Here is a 26468-nt window from a genome sequence, read left to right as displayed (position 1 = left end):
AACAAAGCATGAGGGGCAGTGACATTAAGAACAAGACGGAAGCAGCAGAATAAAAATGGATTTTACTGCTGCAGGTAGATAAACTACCAGGGATTAATGGTGCAGTGTCACTTAAGCCCTTCCTTAAAGCCAAACCACTTAAACACTAAGCTTTTTGAAAGATATTTACTGCTATTAGCTTAGATGTTTTTTTACAACTTTGCTGTTTTATTAGTTTTTAGGGTTTCAAATGTTTTGACAGAATTTACTTATTGTTTTTAAGTGCTTAATTAATCTGATTAATAGACTTGACTAATTTACTCTAATTGTTGATTTGATGAAATACTTTAAATGCTATGATTATTTCATTTGAATGTAGAAGTCTGAAGAAGCGGTCAGTTACAGATCCTGAAAGTGCTTACACTTTGTGTATTAAACAACGTTGGTTTCAACTATATACTCTTCAGCTGTGGTCGGTTTGATTTTATTATATTTGTGAACTCAGGGTACACCCGAAGAATTAGGAGGAAGAGGGAGGTCTAGAAACTCTAGTGTAGTTTCTTGCAGAAAAACAGAATGAAGTCAATAGAATCTGCTCCAGACAGACTTGGGGATACTTACAAGATGGAGACTTGCATGAAGCCAACACCAGACCCAAAGAGACAGAACTGAAACTTTGGATATCTTGGGGGTGGAGCCACAGTCGGCGCACAGCAAGAAGAGTGATCACAGGAGCGCATTTCTTCACTCTAGTCTTTTCTTTTGATTTTTCCTTACTCTTGTCCCCTTTCTCCCCTTGACATTTTTCTGCTGATTTAGTTGTGGAGGAGGGCACTCCAGACAGTGAGGAGGAAGAAGGCAGCAATAATCTCTTGAGAATTACCTTGTTCCTGCATTTAACCAAGGCACTGTAGTTAAAGCCAGAATAAATCTCATACCTGACCTTAAGATATGCAGCTCCAATACAGACATACTGAGTAGGCATCCAAGCTGTGTATTTTGTGTTCACATGAACTTTTTTTTTTTAAACCAACAAGTTTGTCTGACATTCTGCAAGGAAGGCTGAAACAACCCTGAAAATTTCAATTACATAGAGAAAACTATAGAAACAAACAGGTAAAATACTATCAATGGTACCAAAAATTCCCAATGACATTAGGCATTGGTAAGAAAATAACAATGGTAACAAGACTACTCTAAAGAGTACAGGAAAGAAAAGGGAGAGGAAGGTGCTAGGCCTAGAAAAGAACAACCACCACCATTATATGTAAACTATTTTTTTTGTTTTCATCAACTATAGGGGAGACAGGAGGAAAGTGAGAATGAGATGAAGACCCTGACAAAAGAGGGTAATCTTAAGATGAAAAAAGTGACATCTCCCAGAAAATTGAGACATGAACAAACCATGTCTGGTCACTGAAAATGTCAAACCAACATCAGAGGTAATACATGGCTTGAGAGAGGATTATGGGTAAAGAGAGGAGCTTGAGCTACTGATCCAAAGTCTGGGAAGTGGCAGAGGTTGAATCCAAAACCCAAAGGTTGACGAATGGGTGAAAAAGACATCAGATCAGTGGATATTCAAAATCATTTGATCATGTCTGCTGATAAAGGGATAATACAATTTCTGTTGGGGTATCTAAGAAGGCATCTAATCCTAGACATGCCATGCAGCCCTGATAACTAAAAATGGCTAGAAAGAATGTAAAATTATTTTGAAAGGAAAGAAGAAGTGTCAATGCACTGTCACTCAGAATCAGTGCATGACAAGGAAGGAGGGCTCAAACTTTGTGATGTTTAAGGAGAGAACACCAGTGAAAAAAATGGATCATCTATCTGTACACAAAGTTGTCAACACCAATTTGGAAAAAAGTACATGTTCTGAAAAAACAATACGGCTGTGCTCTAAATGATACAAGCAGAAACAAAATAAAAGCTGAACGTTGGGGAAGGATTGCAGGGGGACAGAAATTCCAGGCAGGTACCAGCCTTACAAAAAAATTGCTGCAACAAAACACAATGTGAAAAAAGTGGCATGTGTGTGTGCTTATTTTAGTGGTGGTTTTGGAGGATCAGTACGAATGGGAGGTTCTGAAGAATCAATTTTTCACAGTCAGACTTGCATAAATATGTTTTTCTAATGAAGTAATTTAAACATTAGTAGGACAGATATAATACTGTAAAGAAAAATGCCAACTTTCTTTGAAATGCAAATATCAGGTAGGCTAGATAAGTCAAGCAGATATCTGCCACCACCATTCTGGAATTTTGTATCAAAACATACCCAATAAGCACAGTCCTGGAGTTGCGAATGAGTCCAAACAACACACTAAGACAGATCATTACATCGAAAAGAAGCAATCCCAAATATCCAAGCCACCTGCAGAAAGAGAAGAAAACCACAAGAATATTTTGAAAATTGAATAGAATTATGACATCCCAGCACAATGCCATTAATAAAAATCCATGTAAATGGCTTTAATCGTACTATTGCATTTAAATGTTCCATACACTATCACACTATTTAAAAAATGCCTGGAGCATTACTTGGTCATCAGCATTCATCATTTTTAAAATAATACAAATATGATTGCCCATGCAATACAAGTGCTGGTACAGAAAACACAAAGCATTAACTCTTCAAAGGGCTAATAAGAACAAATGTTTGATAGCGTATCCAAAACCAATATTGACCCCCCCCCCATAAGTCAGTATCATAAAAATGGAGAACCGATACCATTTTAATGAACCTACCTATTTTGGAAACATCTACATTTTGAGTATATTCCCCAGACCGCTTAAATAATGCAAGCGATGGATTTGAGATAAATGTAAACATTTGAATTTGCACTGTTTGACCAGTTAATACTGTTGAAATAATTGGAAACAAGTTTGTGATGGTCTGCATATTACATTTGGACTGTGTCACGAAATTGTAAATCACATGTTTTTAAATCAGCTGTGTTGGAACGTACTATTCTTATTGACTAGAAGACAGCAATAATGTCTGCGTGGAGAAATTTTTCTAAAATGTGTCAATACCATTGGCTTACAGTGGTGATTCTTCCTTTATAGTCATCTGTATTCATCACATAATGTATCTAACCTATATTCATTTATGTAAACCATGACTGTACACACTCATATGTAAATAAAGTTTTACTTGTGGGAAAAAGTGCATTTCCAAAGTAAACAAAAAGAAATCAATGAACTACAAAAAAACTCTTCAGCTGCTATTTTTTGTATTGCTAAGCATAACATATTTGAAAAAAATCATCCTCCCAGACGCAATGAAGACTTCATGCCAAAATATATAACAGTGTGCAATAAATCACACTTGGAATGTTACCAGTCTATAAGCACCCAATGTACACAGCTGGACAGAAGCACAATTCTAACTCTCTTAAAAAGCAGCAGCAACTGCATTACATAAGAGGCATATGTCTGCACATACAGAGATGCATGCATATACAACACATCAAAAAGCCTTTCAGGATCTCAAAGATGGCTGCACGCCAAGTAGCAGCTTAATTTCAGCTCTACCAGTGTGAAAACAAACTCAGTGACTGTCTTTTTTGGACAAATTTCAGTAACTGGCTAGTAAGTACATTGCCTGGATGCAAACAAAAAGGTGACATGAAAACACTGGCTGGGAAGAATCCTGCAGCTGTTGAGCAAAAAGCAGTTCAAGCTCCAGTTTTGGTGCAAGACACGACTTCTAGTAATCTAGAGGAAAAAAATAAATCAAAATGCTCTCAAAGCTGATTAAAATAAATGAAACATTGAAGGAATACATCAGTTCAAATAAAAGGATGGAAAAATATTAAAACAGATATTCAGATGAGCTGATAAAACTGCAAAAATCAGAGGTGAAAATGAAGAACATGAAACTGCTAAAAAACAAATGTTTCAGAAAATGGTAGAATTAGAGGACAGAGCACATACGGAAAATGAGATCTTCTCTGGTTCTGCTGTACCAGAGAAACTGGAAGGTACAGACTGTACTAATGTTATGAAAGCACAAATAAGCAACTGGACTTGTACTTCACAGCAGGAGCTGTTAATTAAAAGGGCACATTGTGTGTATCCTCCAAACCTGGCCATGAGAAAGTGGTCAAGTCCTTTAATAGTAAAGATGCAATCTGACCAGGAGGAGTCAATTTTGCCAAAAGTATGACGGAAGGACAAAGTACTAAAATTGGGAGACAGAGTGTTTGTGTAAAATGATTACTCATTGTACGCATGGCATAAGAGGAGTACATTTATTCCAGCAATAGGGGAATGTTGAAAAGCAAGTGTGAGACTCAAGCTTCTGTATCTAGCTATTCTCAAAATATTTTTCCTGGAGTATCAAAAAAAACCATTATTTGATGCAGAGCATGTTAAGAAAGAAATACAAAAGCTTCTACAACAAACAGTGAGCTATCAAACAGAAGGGGGTTCTGCTTCTTATTCTTCTAATAAAGCCCATACAGAGACTACACCAGTGAAACCTTTTCAAATGTTCCAAAGGAAAATCCTTGAGAGAAAGAAGCACAAGAGTTGATTAGAAGAACCAGAAGTATGGTAGAAATTAACCAGCAATTGGATTTAGGAGATGGAGATAAACAGGAAGAAAACCAGCAACTCAGAAATTGATGGATAAAAGTGGGCTTAAAATGTTAATTATAACCCAAAACAAAGCACCTCGAATACCAGCTTGAGCAGGCACACAGTTCATTGAAGCTGAACAGTTCACACAAATCACACAATTTAATAACGCTGAATGTAGTACAAATACATTTTCGTCCTGAACTTCATCAAATAGTGAACATCAGTTTAATCAATCACTTAAATACTCTTAAACCAATTTGAATTGACCAATGATAAAATTTCCCATTAAAATATATGTTAAAATGCATTGAGATGTATGTAAAATCTATAAAATACACTTGTTCTGTTGAAAATAATATTAAACCACATTAATCAATGTTTTTAAAACATAAAAAACATTTTGTTAATAATATTATTTCATATTAAAAGATGTTAGAAATATAAAAAAATAAATAAATGTAGTATTAAATAGACATACAGAAATAGTTCCATCTACTGGTCATGATAATTATTGCACTCATTTCTTTTTTTTTTCCATAATAAATTTTTATTGTATTGCACTCATTTCTCAATTTTGCAGATCTCATTTTTAACACAGGGGTAAGGGAGATCATATCATTTAAACCAGGGGGCGTACTGGCTTCCAGAATGATTTGCCAGTATAATTCCCTGTATTCCACCAAAGTCTCCCACATCCCACCCCTAGGATCTATAGGTACAACCTCTAATATGAAAAATTGAAATTCTGCTTCAAAGCATACTTGTAGAAGGAATTTGTTTCACATTTAGTTCTAATATCATAAGTATGCTCATAAATTCTCGGTTTGATTTTTCTTTCACTCTTACCCACATAAAAGGCATCACATTTTTTACATAGGGCTAGATAACTTTTTAGTGCAACAATTAGCAAATGTTTGTAAGGTCAATTTTTTGTTTCTAGCTTGTACATTGACCGAGTCCCCAGTTATAAGATAGGAGCAATAGCTACAGGAGCCACTGCAAGATGACTATGAAACCTCATTCCCTCCTTTACGAAGGTCAGAGAGACTGATGTACAAGGAGCCTGTTAACTATAATTCAAAAAACTACAAAACCAGAACTGGGGAGCTCAAGAGAGGAGACGACCAGTTTGGGAACACTAGGTACATTAAACAAGGATGGTTTTAAATTTACATACAATGATTTTAACATTTTTAACTACTCAGATATTGAAATAACTACAACTTTTTTTGACCTACTTTCCAAAGGTTTTGGGTTTATTCCAAAACAGAAAACCAATATCTTTAAATTGTTAATAGACATCAAATTATTTATCAGAAAGAAAAATCTTGAACTGTTTTTCAAAGGAAAGGAAATTAACATTAATGAAGAGAAATTAACTCGTAGAAGTATTTTTAACCCCCCACTACACCCTCAGCTCAAAAACTTTGAATTAGGACTAGAGCAGGAGTTAAGAAAAACTTTGCATAGTCAAACAGTACATTCTAATTTAACTGGACCAGAGCAAGAGACTTAAGTTGTTAGGTGAAAACAAAAATATAAGAATTATGAAGTCTGACAAGGGCTGAGGCGTTGTATTGATGGACCATATAACATATGAAGGTAAAATGTTTGAAATCTTAAATGATTCCACTAAATATGCTAGAATATCCATTAATGAGATAAATGTGGCATACAAGAAAATTTATGTGATATTAAATGACTTATTAATGGAAGGGTTGATTGATTTAAGTACATTCAAATTTCTACATGTGGAAAAACCTAGAATACCTTCTATTTTTGGAATACCGAAGGTGCATAAGAACTTAAATAATCCACCTTTGAGGGTAATAGTTTCATCGGAGGGTTCAGTTACTGCACCCCTTGCAAAGTTCATTGACCAGAAAGTGAAAAAATTAGTAAGTGACAACCTTTATATTTTAAAGGACTCCTGGCAATTTTTGAGGAACCTAAATGATGCACTTGTTGGTGAAACAAAAGGTTTTGGTACATTGGATGTAATCGACCTGTTTACAAGTATACCACATGACACAGGCCTAGAATGGTTTGAGGAAATGCTAGTTGATTTCAAACAATTAACACATAATGATTTTAGAACCACCTTATTGTTGATGGATATAGTGTTGAAAAACAATTTTATCTTTTTTCAGGGTGAGTATTTTAAGCAAATCAGAGGTGTAGCTATGGGGGCACATTGCGCCCCCACATATGCCAATATTATTATGGCATATTGGGAGAACAGGTTTGTTTTAAATTCTACCTATAAGAACAAGTGGAAGTTATATAGCAGATTCCTAGATGACTTGTGTTTTCTGTGGAAGGACACAGAGGATGAATTTAGGAATTTTGTGGAATACTTAAATGGAACCACTGAATTTCTGAGATTTACCCATAATTTTACTGTTGAGCAGTTAAACTATCTCAATGTTAATATAGTGAAAACAGAAAAAGGTTTTAATTTTAAAATATTTAGAAAATAAACGCTCTCAAATTCCTACCTACACTTTACGAGTTCACATCCACCACACCAAAAAAGGAGTGTCCTTAAGGGACAATTTGTGCGACTATGCAGGATGACCTCTGATGTTTTTACTTATATTAATGAATGTAAGATTTTGAAGGGTATGTTTTTAAATAGAGGTTATCCAGAGGAACTTATTGATAACATTTATAAGGAAGTTATGGATGGTAGGAAGGAAAGGTTTGCTCCTATTTTGGGTAAAATTGAAAATATAGAAGATCAGAATGCACACAAAGTTAATATAGGTGGTTCAATTGACAATTACACCTCGGGTATCATCACCACATATGATGGTCAATCAGGAATGGTAAGGAAAATTATTGACAAGGAGTGGAAAAACTTTTCCAAGGTATCTGATTTAAGTCATATTTTTGACAATGACTTAAAATATATCTATAGAAAAGGTAACAATTTAAAGGATATTTTTGAAAAAGGTGGTATGAAAGATTGGAATGGTAGAAACAGTAACAAGAAAAAAGGTGTATACAAATGTGGCTCCTGTAGCTATTGCTCCTATCTTATAACTGGGGACTCAGTCAATTTACAAGCTAGAAATAAAAAATTGACCTTACAAACATTTGCTAATTGTTGCACTAAAGGGATAATTTATCTAGCCCTATGTAAAAAATGTGATGCCTTTTATGTGGGTAAGAGTGAAAGAAAAATCAAACAGAGAATTTATGAGCATACTTATGATATTAGAACTAAATGTGAAACAAATTCCTTATACAAACATACCAAGGTATGCTTTGAAGCAGAATTTCAATTTTTCATATTAGAGGTTGTACCTATAGATCCTAGGGGTGGGATGTGGGAGACCTTGGTGGAATACAGGGAATTATACTGGCAAATTGTTCTGGAAGCCAGTAAGCCCCCTGGTTTAAATGATATGATCTCCCTTACCCCTGTGTTAAAAATGAGATCTGCAAAATTATGAGAAATGAGTGCAATAATTATAATGGCCAGTAGATGGAACTATTTCTGTATGTCTAATACATTTATTTATTTTTTTATATTTTTAACATCTTTTAATATGTATCAATACTATTAACAAAATGTTTTTATGTTTTTAATAACATTGATCAATGTGGTTTAATATTATTTTTAACAAACAAGTGTATTTTAAAGATTTCACACACATCTCAAGGCATTTCAATATTTATTTCAATGGGATTTTATCATTGGTTAATTTAAATTGGTTTAAGAGTATTTAAATGACTGATTAAACTGATGTTCACTATCTGATGAAGTTCAGGACGAAAACATATCTGTACTACATTCAGCGTTATTTAATTGTGTGATTTGTGTGAACTGTTCGGCTTCAATAAACTGTGTGCCTGCTCAAGCTGGTATTCGAGGTGCTTTGTTTGGGTTACAAGTGATTTTGCACCTTCCGTTTTTGGTTTAAAATGTTAATTACATTTATGAAGTATGGTGGAATAAGAAAACCTGGAAATACTGGACTTTTTTTTTTACACTTTTAGGGGACTCCAAAGTATATGCCTTACTTCATGTCATTAAAGTTAGAAGAACATTTAGAAGAGGGAAAGGATGAAAGTGTTAACTGTAATAAAAAAAAAAAAAAAAAAAAAAAAAAAAAAAAAAAATTGTTCTTAACAGTAATTTTGTAATGCACAACATATAATGCATTCTATAAAATAAAGATTTTTCAGGAATTGTTGTGTAATAGGGAAAGTAAAACACGCACCTCTAGTGTTTTCTTTCTTTACTACTTCTTGTTCAGTTTTAAGAAATGTAGACACTGCAATGTTAAGACAGAAGAAAGCCTGGACAAAACAGCATAAGAAAAATTTTATATATATATATATATATATATATATATATATATATATATATATATACACATACTTTTTGCATAGGGAATGACTAGATTAAGACACTTGTCTTGATTTAACAGGTTTTATGGGGAAGCAAATAAATAAAAGAACAGTGAATATAATGAATACTGAGCAGTTTCCCTCTAGCACACAAATGTTTACAGGGAGTATATGTGTAGTGGAATGAAACTGTATCTGGTTCTCATATTTCTATGCAGACAAACTAAGGGGCAATAAAAACAGAATACTTTTCTTTCAATGGCCAAGAGACAGTTTTTTGAAATCATTTGCATTTTTATTCATCTGGGAGAGGAACAAAGATTAGACAAAAACAGACAGCACTTAGTGGAAGTAGAAGCACAGGCTGTATCATGCATCTTAGCATGGATAACCTTCACTATAGGTTAATTCAAAGCCTGTGAATGTGGCTATCAGTCGGGGACAATTGCTTCTGTTAGGAGGGTTAAACTTCATTATTTGAAGATGTGCATAGTTTTCGGTGTTAGTATTAAGATAATAGGTTTTGGGGTGTTCTGGGTGCACGTGTGTGTGTTTTGAGGATTCTCAGTAAAACAAAAATTCTGTAAGGTATGATACAGGTTCAAACTGTATAAAAGACCAACCTGGCAAATAGTAGTGTATGCATGTAACAAAAGCTGAAACCAGACATGTAATCAAAAGCTGTTAATACATAACAGGTGGGAATAATAATTTATCATGATACGTTCAATATTATCTTTGAATGTGAATGGCCTCACAGACATATAAAAACAGAAAGAGTAGTGAACATTAAAAAATGCACAGTGCAAATAAAATATTGCATGATAACTATAGGAATCAGAGGAGGTTAAAAGGATTAAGAAGAGAGACTGGATAAGCAATTCAGAAAGAAATAATATAAGACGGTATATGTATGGCTCCCAAATTTGCAACAGTTAGGATCTTTGCTTGGAAATGTGTGCATATGTATTTTTATAACCCAAGCAGACTCCAAAGAACTTTTCCTCAGGTAGATTACAAATGTCAGAGGTGGGATGTGGAAGAGAGAGATAATTAGGAACATTTTTGTGAGTGTCATAAGATGGCAGACTACTCTAACTGAAACACTGGATGAGCAAATTGATGTAAATAAGGAAATTATTTTTTGAGCTATGATACACAATTGCAAATTGCCTAGCCATAGTAAGGCCTTGCCGAGTTTAATTCTGGTGGCTGCCAAAAAAGTAACTACTAGAAAATGTAACTCAAAGTCTAAACCAACTATACCAGAGGTAGTGAATACAGTAACAGAGATAAATCAATTGGAAGTGTGACATTTAGAAAAGGGTGGGAGCAAATTACATAGAAAAAGACTGAATTTTGAGAATAATACATGCAGAATAATTTTTGGGAAGAATGAGGTTTAAGGGAAGGCAGGAACTGAATGAGATTTGTAATGTTTGACTGACAATGACTGGATAGTTTATAAGTGATGTATAAAAGTTTTACAACTGAAAATGTCAATATGGATTTTCATTTATATAAATGTGTGATTGCCTATTTCATAAGTGATCATTTAATAAAGATGTTGCTTGTTTAAAAAAAAATAATAAAACTTTTCCCCAGACACTGTGGTCAGCAAGAAGAGATAGAACACAAATAATGTTCTATAATACAATAACATTATTTAAAAAAGTGAAACTTTTTTTATATAGTATTATATAAAAGTAGTATCTAACATTTGGGTCTGGGTAAAAGGTTTACCCATTGCTATTTTTTTAGTCTGTGACCAAATCAAATCAGCCATGGGTACACTACTCATTACCCACACATAAAAATTTATAATCACTTAACCGACTGCTACATGGGAAACTTATTTCTCAGAGATACAACGACTTGATAATTGAGCATAACAATGAGAAAACCACAGGCCCAAATTTTCTTAAATACAAAGGACAACCTAGTTATTTCTGCACTGTCTTTAAAACTTACTCATGACTTGATACTAAATGATGATAGGGGAATGACAATATGACATTACTGGTATCTGCAGAATCTCTCTCATACTACCAGTGTTCAAAAATCCTGTTTTATTATGCATACTGCTGTTCTACAGGGACTAATACAAGTCTTGTACCCACCGTTTACAGAAGAATTTCTATGTTGTACAACAGACTGCTTAGTCAAAATTCACATTTAAAAAGTTATAAAATGAAAATGTTTTTTCTCATCTTCCACCCCCAAGACATCTAGAGTTTGACTTCCAAAACAGCTGCATGCTTATCAACAGCCTCATTTCAATTTTCCCAGTATGAAAAAAGAAATAGAGACAGACAGAAGCTAATAACTCTGCCAGATTTAGTAAATTCAGTTACTGGCTAGTTAAGTACAATGCCTGGATTCTAGTAAAGAAGAAACTCGGAAAGCCTGAATGAAAATTCAGCTAGAAAAGGTGGAGAGAAAAAACTGACTTGGGAAAACGCTGCAGGTTGTCAGCAAAAAGCATGAGGACATATGAGGGATTGAAGGTGAAAATTGTTATTTGCTTTACATTAAGAGCCACTGGCAAAAGCAGACTCAGAATTCCAAAGATATAATTGGTATGGTAATAAAGAAAAATTGGCTTCATTTGTAATTGATATTTTGTAACCGATAAAACCAGAAGAGGACAGCTCGGTGCTGTGAAGCATCTTGGGACAGTTTCAAGTCTTTCGGGGATGTGACGGTCCCTACTCCGGGCCAGTAATTAAGAAGTCTCAATCCTCAACACTAATACCAGTGAGGGGACAACCACTAGGAACAAAAATGGATACACACAGTATTTTCAGATGCAGATCTCTGCATCAAGCACAACTGCACTTAAGGGCACACAGGGAGCATACTCCAGATTTGGGGCTGGACTATCTCTCCCTCCAAGCCCCAAACATGACTCCACACTGACCACTTTGGAGCTCTGTGTCCCTGTTCAAAGTAGCTCGCATGCACACACCTGGGAAAGGACGACGCAGACTTACCAACTGTGCCCCCTCTTCCCAGACTAAAACATAATTACGCTGCCACCAGTCAGCTACTCTAAGGCTCTTACAAGGGTATCCAATTATGCTCAGTAAAATGAATACTAACAAATGGTAGAGTTTGACCAATGCGGCAAGGCTTTCAGGAGTGGCCACAGTGTCAACAAAATAAGCATAACTACTCTTAAGATATGAAAAATATTCTCTAAGAGACCAGCCACAATGAAAGGTATAGAAATATTGAATAATAAATACTAAAATAGAAAACATGAAAATACTGAACATCTAGTTACAATAAACACCAGAGTTTCAAGCACAGGAGATGCAAAAAGTAACTGCATAGATTCACACAGATGCAGAAAAACAATACTGAACTAATCTCACTATATTTTCCTGACCGACTTACTGTTCCCCAGATAAGTTACTTACAACAGCAAGGCAAAATGAGGTGTGTGGTTGTGCGAGATCTGTAAGAGATCTTTCCTACCAGGTTCTGCAAAACAAAGTGCTGATATGAGAGTTCCATTGTATCTCTCACTAATATCTAAAAAATCATTTCAGTGGTGGTTATAGAATGACATCACATCTGGTCACCTGACTATGGTACAATACAGACCCAGAGCTTTGCTAAGATAGTAAATGTTGAAGGTGTGAATGGGGAAGAAAGAGATAATTGGGAACCTATTTTCTGGGGTGCGGTGAGTTGGAGGACTTCAAGGATTCCCTCCGGGATGCACTGCTGGAGATGCTGGGTAGGCAGATTGGTCTGATGAGGGACATGATTTTTCTGAGCTATGATACAAAATTGAAATTGCTTAGACACGGTAAGGCCTTGCTGTGTCTAACCATGGTGGCTGCCAAAAAAGCAATTACTATAAAATGGAAATCAAAATCTAAACCAATTATATTGGAAGTACTGAATATAGTAACAGAAATAAAACAACTGGAAATTAGATTGTGAGAAAATGGTAGGAGCAAACTACATAGGAAAAAATGGGAATTGTGGGAACAATACATAGAGGAATGAAGTCTAAAAGGTGGCAGAACTTAAATGAGCAGTGTAATGTTTGAGTGAGAAAGATTGGGTAGATAGGTGATGTATAATGTTTGCAACTGGGACTGTGTCAGTACAGTTTGTGATGTAAAATGCTTGCGACTACGATTGTGTTGGTGTGGTTTGTTTCCATTTATATAAGATTGCCTATGTAGTATGTGATGGTTTAATAAAAAGGAATCAAATAATTTATGTAATATTGCTTAGGCTATATGATGTATAGCAATATATGTGAAGTGAAGTAATGCACAAAAAACCAAAGACAAGCAAAGAATAATCCACGACCTTGAAGAAAGGAACCGGAACTCTGCTAAAGTCCACAAGGCTGTATTTTTATTTCTGAAGTATTCCAAAAGTCACAGATAAAATCACACAAGCGCTTTCGCTCAGGCAATCCTGAGCTTTATCAAGTGAAAACAAATTGCAGTGTGCAGTAACCTCCATTAAATAGCCTGGCAATTATACAATTAATTAATTAGTAAATCTAGTACTAAGGTGTGGTGCTTTAGAGTTGGGTGTTAAAAAAGTTAGTCATTATATCAACTCAAAAAATGAAATGTTTGCAATAACATATGCACTTAAATAAAAATGACTAACCATAAAAAACATTTTAAAATGCCAGTTTCCTAGGTTTCAGAACATAAAAGTCTGAAGTCTGATTGGGGTTGTAGATTGTTAAAGAATATGCTTAAAGATGTGTTTAGATTGTCAGTGAATTGTTAAAAAATTTTTTTTTTTTTTTTTTCCCTTATTACTTTACACTGATAAAAACATGCAATAAAATATGCGTGAGATATTTTTAATGCCCATCCATATAACATTTCTTGTAGAATTTGATTTATTAGTCGGAATCCTATAACCGTGGATGTTCAATAATTTAATATGCTGTGTGGGGATGCTGTGGTATGAAGGGGGTCAAGTGTGAGAGTTATAACCTAGCCCTCCTAAGCTTGAGGACCGGTTTAATGCTGATCATCCCATTCAGACCTGGTGGCTTATATATGTGAAGTATAATATTTATGTTAATATAGTTTGATTACTTTTATACGAATGCAAGTTGCCTGTGTCAAAAGTAATAATTCAATAAAGGTGTTTGGAAAAAAAGATCTGTTGCAGCATCTGAAATCTATAAAACAATTTTAAAAACGTCTATCCCCCTCCAGGAAAGCAATTAGTTCACCCCTAAGGACAATACAGTAAGATTCCTACTCCTGGTTTTCCCAGAAAATGTGGTCTCTGGCTGTAATCAGACCTGCAAGATAAAATCATCATGGCCTAAACGAAAACATTTAATTTTCAACCTATTTTTTCAAAATTAGCTGGACTGAGATTAACCTCTTCCCTGCCATATTTCTCTGTTAAAACATATACATTTAATCAGTTATAATACTCACATACATATGTACATCTGTCCACTGTTAATGCATTTTTAACACAAGCAACATTACAAATACATTTTTACACAAGCATCTGTATAAATCAATGTGATAGTCAAATGATGCAAAATTCTTTAGAGAACTCCAGCTAGCTATGTTGGCATACATTACACATGCACTGCCCCACTCTCCCTGGCACTGATTGCACTACCTCATATCATCACCCCCCCCCCCCTTTGAAGACACAAGCTAGTTTTTCAAGTGACCCTGGAAAAATGTTACTTGAGAGAAAGGGGCCTGTCTGGGAACACTAACTTGTACCATGTCTTGGGAGTCCATCTGCATTGGCATTGCTGACCCTAGTATGATACTGCACTGTCATGTCATATGCCTGCAACTCTAGGCTCAACATTAATAGCTTGGGATTGAACTGGTTGGCATGATATAGCCATGTTAAAGGATTGTGGTCTGTAACCACAGTGAATTTCCTTTCATACAGATGGGGCTGAAGTTTCTGCAGTGCCTATACTATAACTAGACATTCTTTCCACAGCTGCATAACTTTCCTCCCTGGGTTGGAGTCTATGGCTGAGATATACAAGTGGGTGCTCTTCTCCTCCTGAGGAAACCAGGCTGAGTACAGCCCCCACCTGCACAACAAATTCTTTGCTGTAATCTGGACTGGCCAACACAGGGGGTCCTCCCAAAGCCCATTTAAGCTTTCAGAATGCATGTAGCTTACTGTGTCTGACAAGAATGAGCACCATAACCTTCTGTCCAACAGCATACTCTCAGGCTTGAGCATTTCTGTCTTACCAGACTTTTTTCTGATGTTGGACTCCTGCCAGGTTCTCCTGGGCCAGTCCCATAAGTTCCCTAAGCATTTGTCCTTAGGTTTAGGACATATAGCACAACAGACTCCTTGTGGGATTCTCACACACCCTCCCTCTCATAGCAAATCAAATCTAAAGGCCCCCGCCCATACAGCAACTCAAAGGGTGAAAAACAAAGTTGTTATGTACTCACCATAACATTCCATCTGAGTAGGTACTTCATTTGTCTGCAACCTGTGGGTATTGGATCTAATCTCGGATTCGAGCAGGCAGCTTTACTAGCTAAAAGATCCGAGCTCCTAGCTCCTCCCCTTACCCACAATCCCCTGCTACATACTCCCTTTCCCCAGATAGAGTTTGCCTAAACTAGCAACCAAGACTCTCGACCAAGTACCATAACCTACTGCCTAACTGCATTAACCAACGTCATTCATAGTCAGGAAGCACGATACTGGATAGGGGGGCATGGAGGGGGAGGTTGGTTGCAGACAAATAAAGTACCTACTCAGATGGAACATTATGGTGAGTACATAACTTCTTTATCTGAAGTAGTTACTTAATTTGTTCTGCAACCTGTGGGACAGAATCCCCAGCTACCTAATAAAAACCATGGGAGGTCCTCAAGGAAGGATATTCCGGAGCACCGCGGAGCCAAAGGAAGCCCTACTCCTGGATATCATATCCAACTTATAATGAGAAATGAATGTATGAGAAGAGGACCAAGTAGCTGCTGAACATATATCATCCAGAGGAACTCTGGATCAAAACGCTGCAGAAGTAGCTATGGAACAAGTTGAATGGGCATGGACTCCGGAAGGAGCAGGTTTCCCTGAGGCTAAGCAAGCATGGATGATGCATTGCGAAATCCAGTTTGCTAAAGTAACTTTGGTAATAGCCTTTCCTAAAGAAGGTTTGGCAAAGGACACAAACAATTGATCAGACCTGAGAGTAGCCTTCGTCCTGTCCAAGTAAAAGCGCAGTAGTCTATGTACGTCCAATTTGTGTAATTTATATTCCTGTTTATTCTGGAATTTGGGAAAAAATACTGGTAAATTAATTGACTGATTAATATTTGATTCAGAGGCCACTGTGGGCAGAAAGGAGGGGTTAGTCCTGAGAGACACTCTATCCTTATGAAAAATTAGATAAGGGGGTCTCATGCAAAGCGCTTGAAGTTCTGAGACCCTCCTGGCTGACGTAATAGCGATCTGAAAGGCTGTTTTCCAGGATAAAAATTTTAATTGAACCGAGGCGGCCGGTTTGAAGGGCGGACTCGTTAATGCCTGCAGAACCAATGTCAGGTCCTATGGTGGAACCGCAGTCTTAACTGGTGGCTTCAGCAGAAAAATTCCTTTCAAAAACGTTTTGCATATTTTAGCTGAAGCTAACTATCCCAGCCCATCTCCTATGTGAAAATGAGAGATGGCTGCCAACTGTACTTTAACTGTAGATGCACTGGCTCCTTGATGAAAAATATGTGACAAGAATTCAAGAACAGTTGGGATAGGGATGGTAAAGGGATCCAAACCCTTGTCTGTAGCCTGGATAGAAAAACGCTTCCACTTACTACTGTAAATTTTTCTGGTAGTAGGCTTGTGCGCTGCTACCAGAATGTCTTTCACTGGTGAGGAGATACCGGGAGTCCTTGCCATCAGTGGAACTGGATCAACCAAGCCGCAAGCTTGAGGTTTTCCAGGTTTGGGGGTTGCAATCCCACAGGATGCGAAATCAGATCTGGGATGGGATCCAAGATCCAAGGAGGAACTACACTGTGAGATCGCAGATAAGGGAACCAGATCTGGCAAGGCCAGAATGGGGCTATGAGGATAACTTTGCTCCCCAACCTTTCTGTAGGTACTTCATCATGAGAGGAAGAGGGGGTAAGCATAGAGGAGACCGGGTGGCCAAGCATGAACCAGAGCGTCTCTGGGGCTCTCCCCTGGTGGGGGAATTAGAGCGAAAAACTCTCTGCACTTTGTGTTTGACGGAGAAGCAAAAAGATCACAGCAAGGTAGACCCCACTTCAGGAAAATCTGTTTCGTTACAGACGGGTTCAGAGACCACTCGTAAGGTGTGAGGATCAAGCGACTCAGCTTGTCCGCAAGAATGTTGGACTGTCCCAGAATGTGCGTTGCTATCAGAAAACGGTTGGTGGATATCGCCCATTCCCAAACTCTCATGGCTTCCTGACAAAGGGGATAAGATCTGGTTCTTCCCTGTTTGTTTATGTACCAGACTACCGCCATGTTGTCTGTCTGTATTGCAATAGTCCCCAAGGGAAGAAGGTCATGAAGAGCTTGCAACGCTAGAAGCACCACCCTCATCTCTAGGACACTGCTATGCAGAGCGGTCTGCAAGGGAGTCCATGTGCATTGGACGGATCTGCCCATAGCATGCCCCCCCCCACCGGAGGCGAGAAGCGTCCATGGTCAACGTGGCTTGGGGATGAGGCATCACGAAGGGTCTCCCTTCCCGCAGCTCCCGTGAGCAAAGCCACCAGAGGAGGGAGTCCCTGCAAACCTTGCTCAGGAGAATAGGAGCGTCTAGGGGGTGTAGCAACAGAGACCATTGGACTTGAAAGGTCCATTGAAGAATTCTCATTCGCAGACGTGCGTGCAGGGAAAGACTGATTGCTGCCGCCATAGAGCCCAGCGCTTTCAGGACTAATTCTGCCGATGGGGCTGGGGACTGAAGAAGTGCCATAACATGACATGACAAACTGCTCAATCTGTCTCGATGTTAAGAAGGCCTGAGAGAGGCGAGTATCTATTTTGGCTCCTATGAATTCCAGAACCAGTACAGGACGAAGGAAGGATTTCTGGAGGTTTATTGAAATGCCCAGATGCTGGGCGAGTGTGAAAGAATAGTCTCTGGCAGAACAAAGCTGATGCCTGTTGGAGGCAGTGAGGAGCCAGTCGTCCAGGTACGGAAAGATCTGAATGCCCTGGAGTCTCAGGTGGGCTGCAACAACTGCCATGACCTTGGTGAACATCCTGGGGGCTGTGGTGAGGCCAAACGGAAGAACCCTGAACTGATAACTGGCTCCCAGCCAAAAGCGGAGAAACCTCCTGGATTGTCTGCCCATAAGAATATGGTAGTACGCATCCTGGAGGTCTATGGAGTACATCCAGTCGTTCTCCCGAAGAAGGGGGAGAATTGATTGCAGAGTGACCATCCAGAACTTTTCTTTGGGAATGAACAGGTTCAGGGAAGAAAGGTCTAGAATTGGTCTCAAGTCCCCCGTCTTTTTTGGCACTAAAAAGAACCTGGAGTAATTGCCCAAGCCGAGCTGGTCTGAGGTGATGTGCTGGATGGCTCTTTTTTCTAGCAGCTTCGAAACCTCCGAAGCTGCCGCCTCCCTTTGATCGGGTGGGACATCATGGAGGCACTTCGTAGGAGGGGGAAGACTTAGAAAGGGAATGGTGTAACCTCTGGATATGAGTCGGAGCATCCAACGATACGTCGTAATGGACTCCCAATTTTGGAGGCGCTCCGACAGACGCCCCCCCCCCCGACTGCCTCCAGAGAGGGACAGCCAGGTAAGCCCTCAGGGCTGTTGCACGGGCCTGTCAGAGAACAGTTCTCTAGACCCAAAATTATGCGCCCCCCCCCCCTCTGCCTCTGGGCCAGCGTCCACCTTGTCCTCCTCTGCCTCTGAAGAACGAAGGATCCGAAGCTGGACAGGACTGCTGAGACTTTCGGAACCACATCTTCTTTTGTCCCCTCCAATTCCTAGAGAAGGATCATTGGGGATTAGAGAAGTGGACTCAGACAGCAGACAGTGTCTTCCCGTCCTTTTCGCTTTGGACCAGCGTCCGCAGGCGGTCTTGCCAAAGAGCGAAGAGCCATCAAAGGGTGCATTCGCGAAGGACGCCTTGAAGGGTTCCGCAAAATCACAAAGGCGGAGCCAGGCGTGACACCGCAAGGCGACCCCTGCTCCGCTAGCTCTAGCGGCTCCATCCGTGGCATGGGAGAGTAGCCGCATAGAAGTGTTAGAAATAGATTTCAGAGTGGCCATGCGAGTCGAGAAAGTCCTCTTATCCTTGGCAGTCATGGACTCCGGGGGAGCTCCAGCGTATTCCTTTATTAAGTCTCGCTGGAGTCTGATGACGTGCGCCATGTAGTCCAGCGCCCTTATAGAGAAGGTGGCTGAAGCAAACATCCGCTTTCCAATACGGTCCAACGTCCTAGATTCCTTATCCGGAGGATGGACAGAGGAACTCTCCTGTGTGAGTTCCTTCTTCGTGGCGGCCGCCACCAACATGGCATCCACTGGTGAACCCTTAGACCAAGCCTGCCTATCCAAGGGAGAGCTAAGAACTTTATCTAGCCTTCTTGGAATTGGCTCCACGGTGTCCGGTTCCTTCCACGCCAGAGGCGACACCCAGGAGCTAGACACGCCTGCCTCAAACACCTCCAGAAACACAGACTCGTCTGAGGATGGTTTTTGGGCAGACCACCCTCCTCTAATTCGCAACATTTCCATGATGTCTGGAGACATCCTCAGGGGGTGATCTTGGGGAACCTTCCCCTTCATCCAAATCTGTGTCTTCCCTGAGGGACTCAGAGGAGTCCAGGTGCCTCCTTTTACACTTCGGTTTGCGAGGGACCTCCTCAGTGGGGCTACCAGAGCAGGGCTCGCCCACGGGGTCCTGTTCCTCTAAGGGAACTAACTGGAGTGTTAGTGCAGGCTGTCCCAATGGCCAGATGATGGAGGATAGACCCAAATGCGTCGGGGAGGACCGGGGATCTGGAAGGCCTTGACAGAACCCTCTCCACTACCTCGAACGCCGAAGGCGAACCGCTTTCCCCAGGCTCCGAAAGCAGCCCCCTCGGCTCTGAGGTAGGGATTGGCGTCGGAGCCGAAGCGGTCAGACCCGAGAGGGAAGTGTGCTCTGACCAGAATGGAGCTGAAGACACACCTACCCCACGGATCTGATGCTCAGCTCTCAGCCCCGAGAGCTAGGATCCGACAAGCTCCAGGGCAACGGCGGCGTCAAAGTAACCGGTGCTGTCAGCGCCGACAACTCCCCGGTTCCGAAATGGCCCTGATCCGACGACTCCGAGACCCCAAACTGGGTCAGAGAAGGGGCTATCGGGGTAAAGAAAGGGCTGCTCTCCCCCCCGGAGGGAGTGGAGGCAGGAGCACCCCCATCTGCATTTCAGTCTGCAAAAATAGATGCATCATCCGATCCATGTCCGCGGTCAGGCTCCTTGTTGATCTAGAAGAGGTTGTCAAGGCGGGCCGGGAGGGCCGCCTCAAAGACCTCGATGGAGACCGGTACTCCTCCTCCGGCTCCAGCGAGAAACAAGGCGAATGGAGCAGAGAGTGAGAGGATCCAGAGGCCCTCGTGGAGGGACTCGTAACTTTAGATGGCGGGGCCGAGGGATGAGTCTCGGCCCACCTCTTGTGACTCTTATGCTTCTCTTTATGCCTCTTCTCTTTAGAGGAAGAAGAGTCCCCCTGACCCTGAGAATCTGAGGGAGGTTGAGTCCCAGACAGGGTAGGGGGTTCCAAAGGCCCGGGGGCCACAGTCGCGGCCTGTGCTTTAGATGGAGAGGAGGAAGAAAAATCCTGAGGTAATAATCCCGCCAGGATTAACTTGTTCCTCCTATCCCTGGTGGCCCGGGGGTTAAAAGCTGCACAAATTTGGCAGCTGGTGGACAAATGGGCCACCCCCAGACAAAGAACGCACTGAGTGTGGCCATCAGCTGGGGAAAGCTTATGGCCACACTCAGTGCACTTGGAGAATATGGCTTTGGGCCCTTCAGCCATAATACAGAACACACTTAAGGGAGGGAAATAAAAATTAAGACAAAAAATTACCACAAGATGTTTAAACTAATAATACTACATGACGACTAGGGTGCTAATACACACACAACGAAAAGTATTCGAGTCTAACTTTTTACATTTTTTTTAAAACCAGAAAGTTCTCACCCACGCCTAGGAGCTCTTCACTTGAAGCTTCCCTCAGCCGCGGCAAACGAGAGCTGGGGAAAGGGAGTATGTAGCAAGGGATTATGGGTAAGGGGGGGAGCTAGGAGTTCGGATCTTTTAGCTAGTAAAGCTGCCGGCTCAGATCAGAGATCGGATCAGATACCCACAGGATGCTGAACAAATGAAATAACTACTTCAGATCTGTGGATTCCCTGGGTACCTCTCTGCATGCAAACAGCAAATGGGGCAAATATATTTGTCCCACTCTCTCAAACTGGTCTGCAAATGCTTGTAGCATGGTCTTTAGTGTAGAGTTTAACCTCTCCACAAGACCATTTATCTGGGGGTGGTCTTTAGGGGCTTCTTCAACCCGCAGTGCTTCCACAGACAAGCCAGCAGGTCTGACATAAAATTGGCACCACTGTCCATCAGTATTTCTCTTGGGAAACCTACCCTGCTTAAAATCTCTAACAAAGCATTTGCCACCTTCTCTGACTCGATGGAGGACAAAACCACACCTCAGGGTATCTAGTAGCATAATCTACTACTACCAGGACATACTTCTTCACTGTGGAACTTGGGCTACTCAATATTCATCGCTACCCCCTGAAATGGCTCTTCAATCACAAGTAAAGGCATCAAAGGATCTTTGACCTTGTCTTCTGCCTTGACTACCTTTTGGCACTGCTCACAGGTCCTGCAGTATCTTATTACATCCCTTGCAATCTCAGGCCAATAAAAGCTCTGCATAATACGTCTCTTAGTACGCTTTATGCCCATATGATCTGCAAAAGGAATCCCATGGGCTATGGCTAGAGGTGTCAGACAGTAGGCTCTGGGCACTGCCAACTGGTCTATTACTGCATCCTCTAGCCCTCCCTCAGGGGTCCACTCTATACAGCAACGCTGTGTTCCAGTGTACAGACTATCCTTTCCCTTAAGAATCAGGTGCCTCATTAGCTACCTCCCTCAAGCCTAGTAAAGTAGGGTCCAAAAGGGAAGCCTGTTTCAACTCTACCTTTGTGACCCTTCCCAGCTCCCTTTCCACAGGAAGCCTGGTATATAACAGAGGTGCCTCACTGTCAGCCTGGGTAGCACCACTCACCTCTGTCCTTGCAGTCATCTTGGCCAATGGAACATCAGTACCTACCAGCAGCTGTGGCTCACTTTCAGGCTCACTGCTACAGGGTAGCTCTCTCCCTGAAACTGATGCATCACTAAACCCAGCTTCAAGTGTGTTGTCTGTCTGGGTCTCCACCAGGCTACCAGAGTCACGTGCCTGTCTTCAAGCCTGACTGCATGTAACTTCATGCACACAAGGTACTGCATTATCAAAATCATTCCCTATCAAGACATATGCAGGGATATACTCAAACACAGCTACCTACTTGCTTCCTTTTCCAACCTCCTAGTCAAGGTGAACCCTGGCCAAAGGTGTTTGGAAAGAGGACCCTCCTAAAACTCTGACTGGAGTGGACTGCCCAAGCAAGTACTTAACCTCTTTAACCACTGCAGACTTCACAATGGTTACTGTCAGGGGCGGTCACTCTCTTAGCAGTGGCCTGATTTCCATCCACTAAGATAGAACACAAACTCTGGTGATAGTTTGGTACCCCTGTTGTCCCTAGGGAACTTACCACTGGGCATGCTGTTATTCTGACTTGCTAGCTCCTTCACCTTTTGTTCCCCACCTTGCTTCAGTGAACAGTTGAATGCTACATGGTCCCTCTGGTTACATTTAAAACATCAACCCCTTGATCCTGGCCATATACCTGAACTAGTGACAGGTGGCACTACCTCACAGGGTATTTATTCAACAGATAATATAAAACAAAAGAAGATAAAATAAAGGCTATAACTGTAAAGTATGTACCTACACATGAACTGGTTCAGCAATACTCATTTATTGGGGCACAAAAAAATGAAGGGTTTAAGAGCATGGATTAAAAAAATATTCTGTTTTGGCAGCTAAGGATATGTGGGAAGAGACAAAACAAAAGGCAATACAAAAACTGAGAAAGTGGAAGGATACAGACAGCAAAATACAAGCAGTGAAAATGTTTTAGTCACTTTAGTTTTATACATGCCAGGCATATTGTTATCAACCAAAGGAGGAGATGTTGACAGTAATTAATAAACAGTTGAAGGATTTTATCTGAGAAAAGCAAAGGGCAAGGGTTAAGTGGGATATGGTGATCAGATTATTATTCATACAGTAGCAGAAAGTATCCGACGAACTAAGCCAACATGGGAATGGAGAAAGAAGATGTTGCTGATAGGTATTACTGCAATTAGGGGTACAGGAAATAGGCAAGCAGGGGGCTGGAATTTACTCAGAAAACTGATGAAGGAACCAAGGTATTGGCAGCAAATATCTATGAAAGGGAAAATTAACAGAACTGGAAGAAGCCAAGAAGATATTTGGACTGCAGCTAGAGACTGCCCTGCCTACCAGGGATTGATATCAGAGTACTGGCAAAGAGAATGGGATAGGGGAATAAGTGAAAGACCTTCTCTGGTAGAGTTGTCCTCCACTCAGCTGGGACAAAGCCAGTACTGAGGCTTTGGTTGAATAGGGCACCTAATGGTGCTAGAAGTTCCTGCCCAAGTTCATGTAGGATGCAGCCTGGGATGTTATCAGGTCTCATGGAGGCTGTATTTTTTTGCCTTTGAGAGAACAATGATGACCTGATCCCTAGATATAAAGGGAAGGGGGGCAGGTACAGGGAATGTCCTGATTTACTGATGGGGGGACAGAGGGGTGAAATTTTCAATGACTGTCAACCAGCAAGTTTGCTATATCTACGGCATTTGTATAGGTGGTGTCCTTGACCACCTGTTCTGAACAGATCTGGATGCTACCTTTGAGATTATGGACATATGTGAAGAAGGCCTTATGATTGTCTCTAGCAAATGTGGCCAATTTGGACTCCAAGTTTGTTTTGGAAGATTTCACTAGTGCTCTTATTTGCTTGTTCAGGCTAAGGAAAGATTGCTTCCAATTGGGCACCTACCCCTTCTTGGTCCTGGATAGCAATTTTTTTCTTTTGTTATAGAATTTATTTATTGCAGATGTCCATCAGGCAGGTTAACTCTTCCTTGCAGAGGATGAGTTAGTCCTGTAGGGTATTCCTGACTCCATGCACCTATATAGGTGCTCATATAGTAATTTGGTATAGTTTTGGAAACTGGTGCCAGTTCCTAGACAGGGGGAGGGGTCTATGAAGCTGTTTATACCATCCCTCAGGAGGCTGTATTCAGCTTTGGAGATGTTTTTTTGTTTGACCCTAGCTAGAGAAGGGGGGGAGGTCAGGGGAGATGGTGACTTCAAACATGACCGCTTTATGCTCTGATCTTACAAGGGAATAGGATACTGGAGGGATGCTGCAGTGGTTACTCATGCTAGTTAATAGCAAGTCCAAGATATTATCACCTCTTGTTGGGGCATCAACTAGCTGTTCCAAAGCATTTGGCTTGACAAAATCAAGGAACCTCTGGGCATTTGTTCTGGCATGTGGGTTCTTCCAGTCTATGTTTGGGTAAAGTCACTCAGGATCAGGGTAAACCAGTTGAATCTTGATACATTCAAAGAGGCCTAGATAGGCAGTTTGGGCATCTTGAGTCAGATTTGGGGGCCTGTAGATAGCTATGATTTGTACAGGAGTTTAGTCAATTGTTAACTGCACCCGGAGTGTTTCCTGTGGGCCATACTGTTTGACCAGCCTGGAGGTGTGCATGTCTTCATATATATTGAAACTCCACCTCCTTTGGCTTTACTACCCACAGTTTGGGGTCTCAATGTATGACAGGATGAGTAACCAGGTATGGCTGGGATGTTCTCTGCAGCTTTGAACCAGGTTTCTGTGACTGCGCAGATGTCAGCATTTTCCAAGGTTAAGAATGCTTGCAATGAGTGCAGTTTCATGTTTAGACTCCTAGTGTTTAGCAGTATGACCTTTAATTTGGGTTTTGTTGAAATTTTTATGTTGGTAGTTTTAACCTCATCATGGTTTCTAAAAAAAAGGCACTATGTGGGAGGCAAGTGCTTTTGCCAAAAGCATGAAGCCCAAGTGAGACAGATGTAGGCCATCTCTGGCAACACATTGTGGTCTGTCGATTATATCTTCCCAGGCTGTCAGTTACTGGATCACCCATGGAATGACACCAGAAACTAAGCCAATTGTTAAAGTCAATCATTTTCTGTTTGTATTGAGGCATCAATTCTGGGTGACGGGAGAATGTTGCTTAAGGCTAGGAACATACCTACCTGGGACACATATTCAGTAAGCTCAATCATGTTTCTTCACGTACTCCAGGGAGGTACGTCTCAAGTCATTCACACCAACATGGACTATGACAGAGTCATAACAGTACCTGCCATTGGGAGACTTGAGTGCATGTGTGATATGGTGGATTCTGGCCCCTGACAGACAACTAACCATGACTTACTCCTCATCCAGCCTGGTGAGAATCACATTTGTGTGTCTTACAATGGAGTCTCCTTTGACTAATATGTTGGTTTTATGGTTAAGCCTTATTGTTGTTAGACACAGGTGTGTGAACTATGCGTGGTATGTGGTGTGGAGGGCCGTGAAGATCGCGTGGGTTTTGCCTCGGGGGTCCCCTTTGTTTGGGTATGTTTTTGTTGAGGACCTCCACATATGTGGGTGGTGTTTGAGGTGTAGTGATTGTATTGACAGCCTTCTCTGTGCCAGACATACTGGCTTGTGAGGGAGAGAGAATGGACTCTAGGTTCCTAATGTAATTGTATCTCTCGTAAATTGTGCTCCTAGGTGGTAGTAGTAGTAGGTGGTTGTCTGTGTACACAAGGCAGTTGTTACACTGTCCCAGGATGCCCATATCAACCAGACTGGCAGGAGAAACTAAGAAATTGTCCGTCCATATTTTTTTCAGAATCTGAAAGAGAAGGCCAGGGAGAGTTAAGGGATACGCCTAAAGCCCAAGTGCTTAAACCAAAACTAAGAGCTTCGAATAACACAATTTAAACAGGCTATAAACAAGCAGTAACAAGTGCAACAGAAAAGATCCAATTGAACACTTTAGAAAACAAGCTGCAGCAAGTAGCAGAAAAAGCAAGATGAAGTAATGGGGCAGGAAGAGGAATCACAAATGCAGTAAAAGAAGCTGAATAAAGGTTTTTTTTTGTTTTGTTAATAAAGTAGAAAGGGAGAGAGGAGGAACAGAAGAAAATTCAAGGTTAAGGAACTAAGGGGTTTCACCTTCCCAAATGACCTCTGTATTAGGTAGAATAAGCTAATGAGATAGGACTACGAGGAGTGTCCCTTATCAAATTTACAGTAGAAGCAGGCAACAGAAAAA

At 40.6% G+C, this 26468-nt stretch overlaps 1 protein-coding gene across 2 annotated transcripts in view; it reads right to left on the bottom strand.

Moving 5' to 3' along the window:
• The window catches only part of TTYH3 (tweety family member 3), a 1772574-nt gene that overhangs the window by 1193097 nt on the left and 553009 nt on the right, over positions 1 to 26468 (bottom strand). For both annotated transcript variants that reach the window (XM_044089562.1, XM_044089563.1), the window contains exon 5: positions 2264 to 2359. In XM_044089562.1, coding sequence (XP_043945497.1) covers positions 2264 to 2359 — 96 coding nt within the window. The remainder of the gene's footprint in view (positions 1 to 2263; positions 2360 to 26468) is intronic.

This window comes from Protopterus annectens, chromosome 12.part0 (assembly GCF_019279795.1).
Source record: "Protopterus annectens isolate FY-2018-M chromosome 12.part0, PAN1.0, whole genome shotgun sequence".
NCBI lineage: Eukaryota > Metazoa > Chordata > Ceratodontiformes > Protopteridae > Protopterus > Protopterus annectens.
The sequence above is the reverse complement of the archived record's forward strand: the minus strand, read 5'-3'. Positions and strand labels throughout refer to the sequence as shown.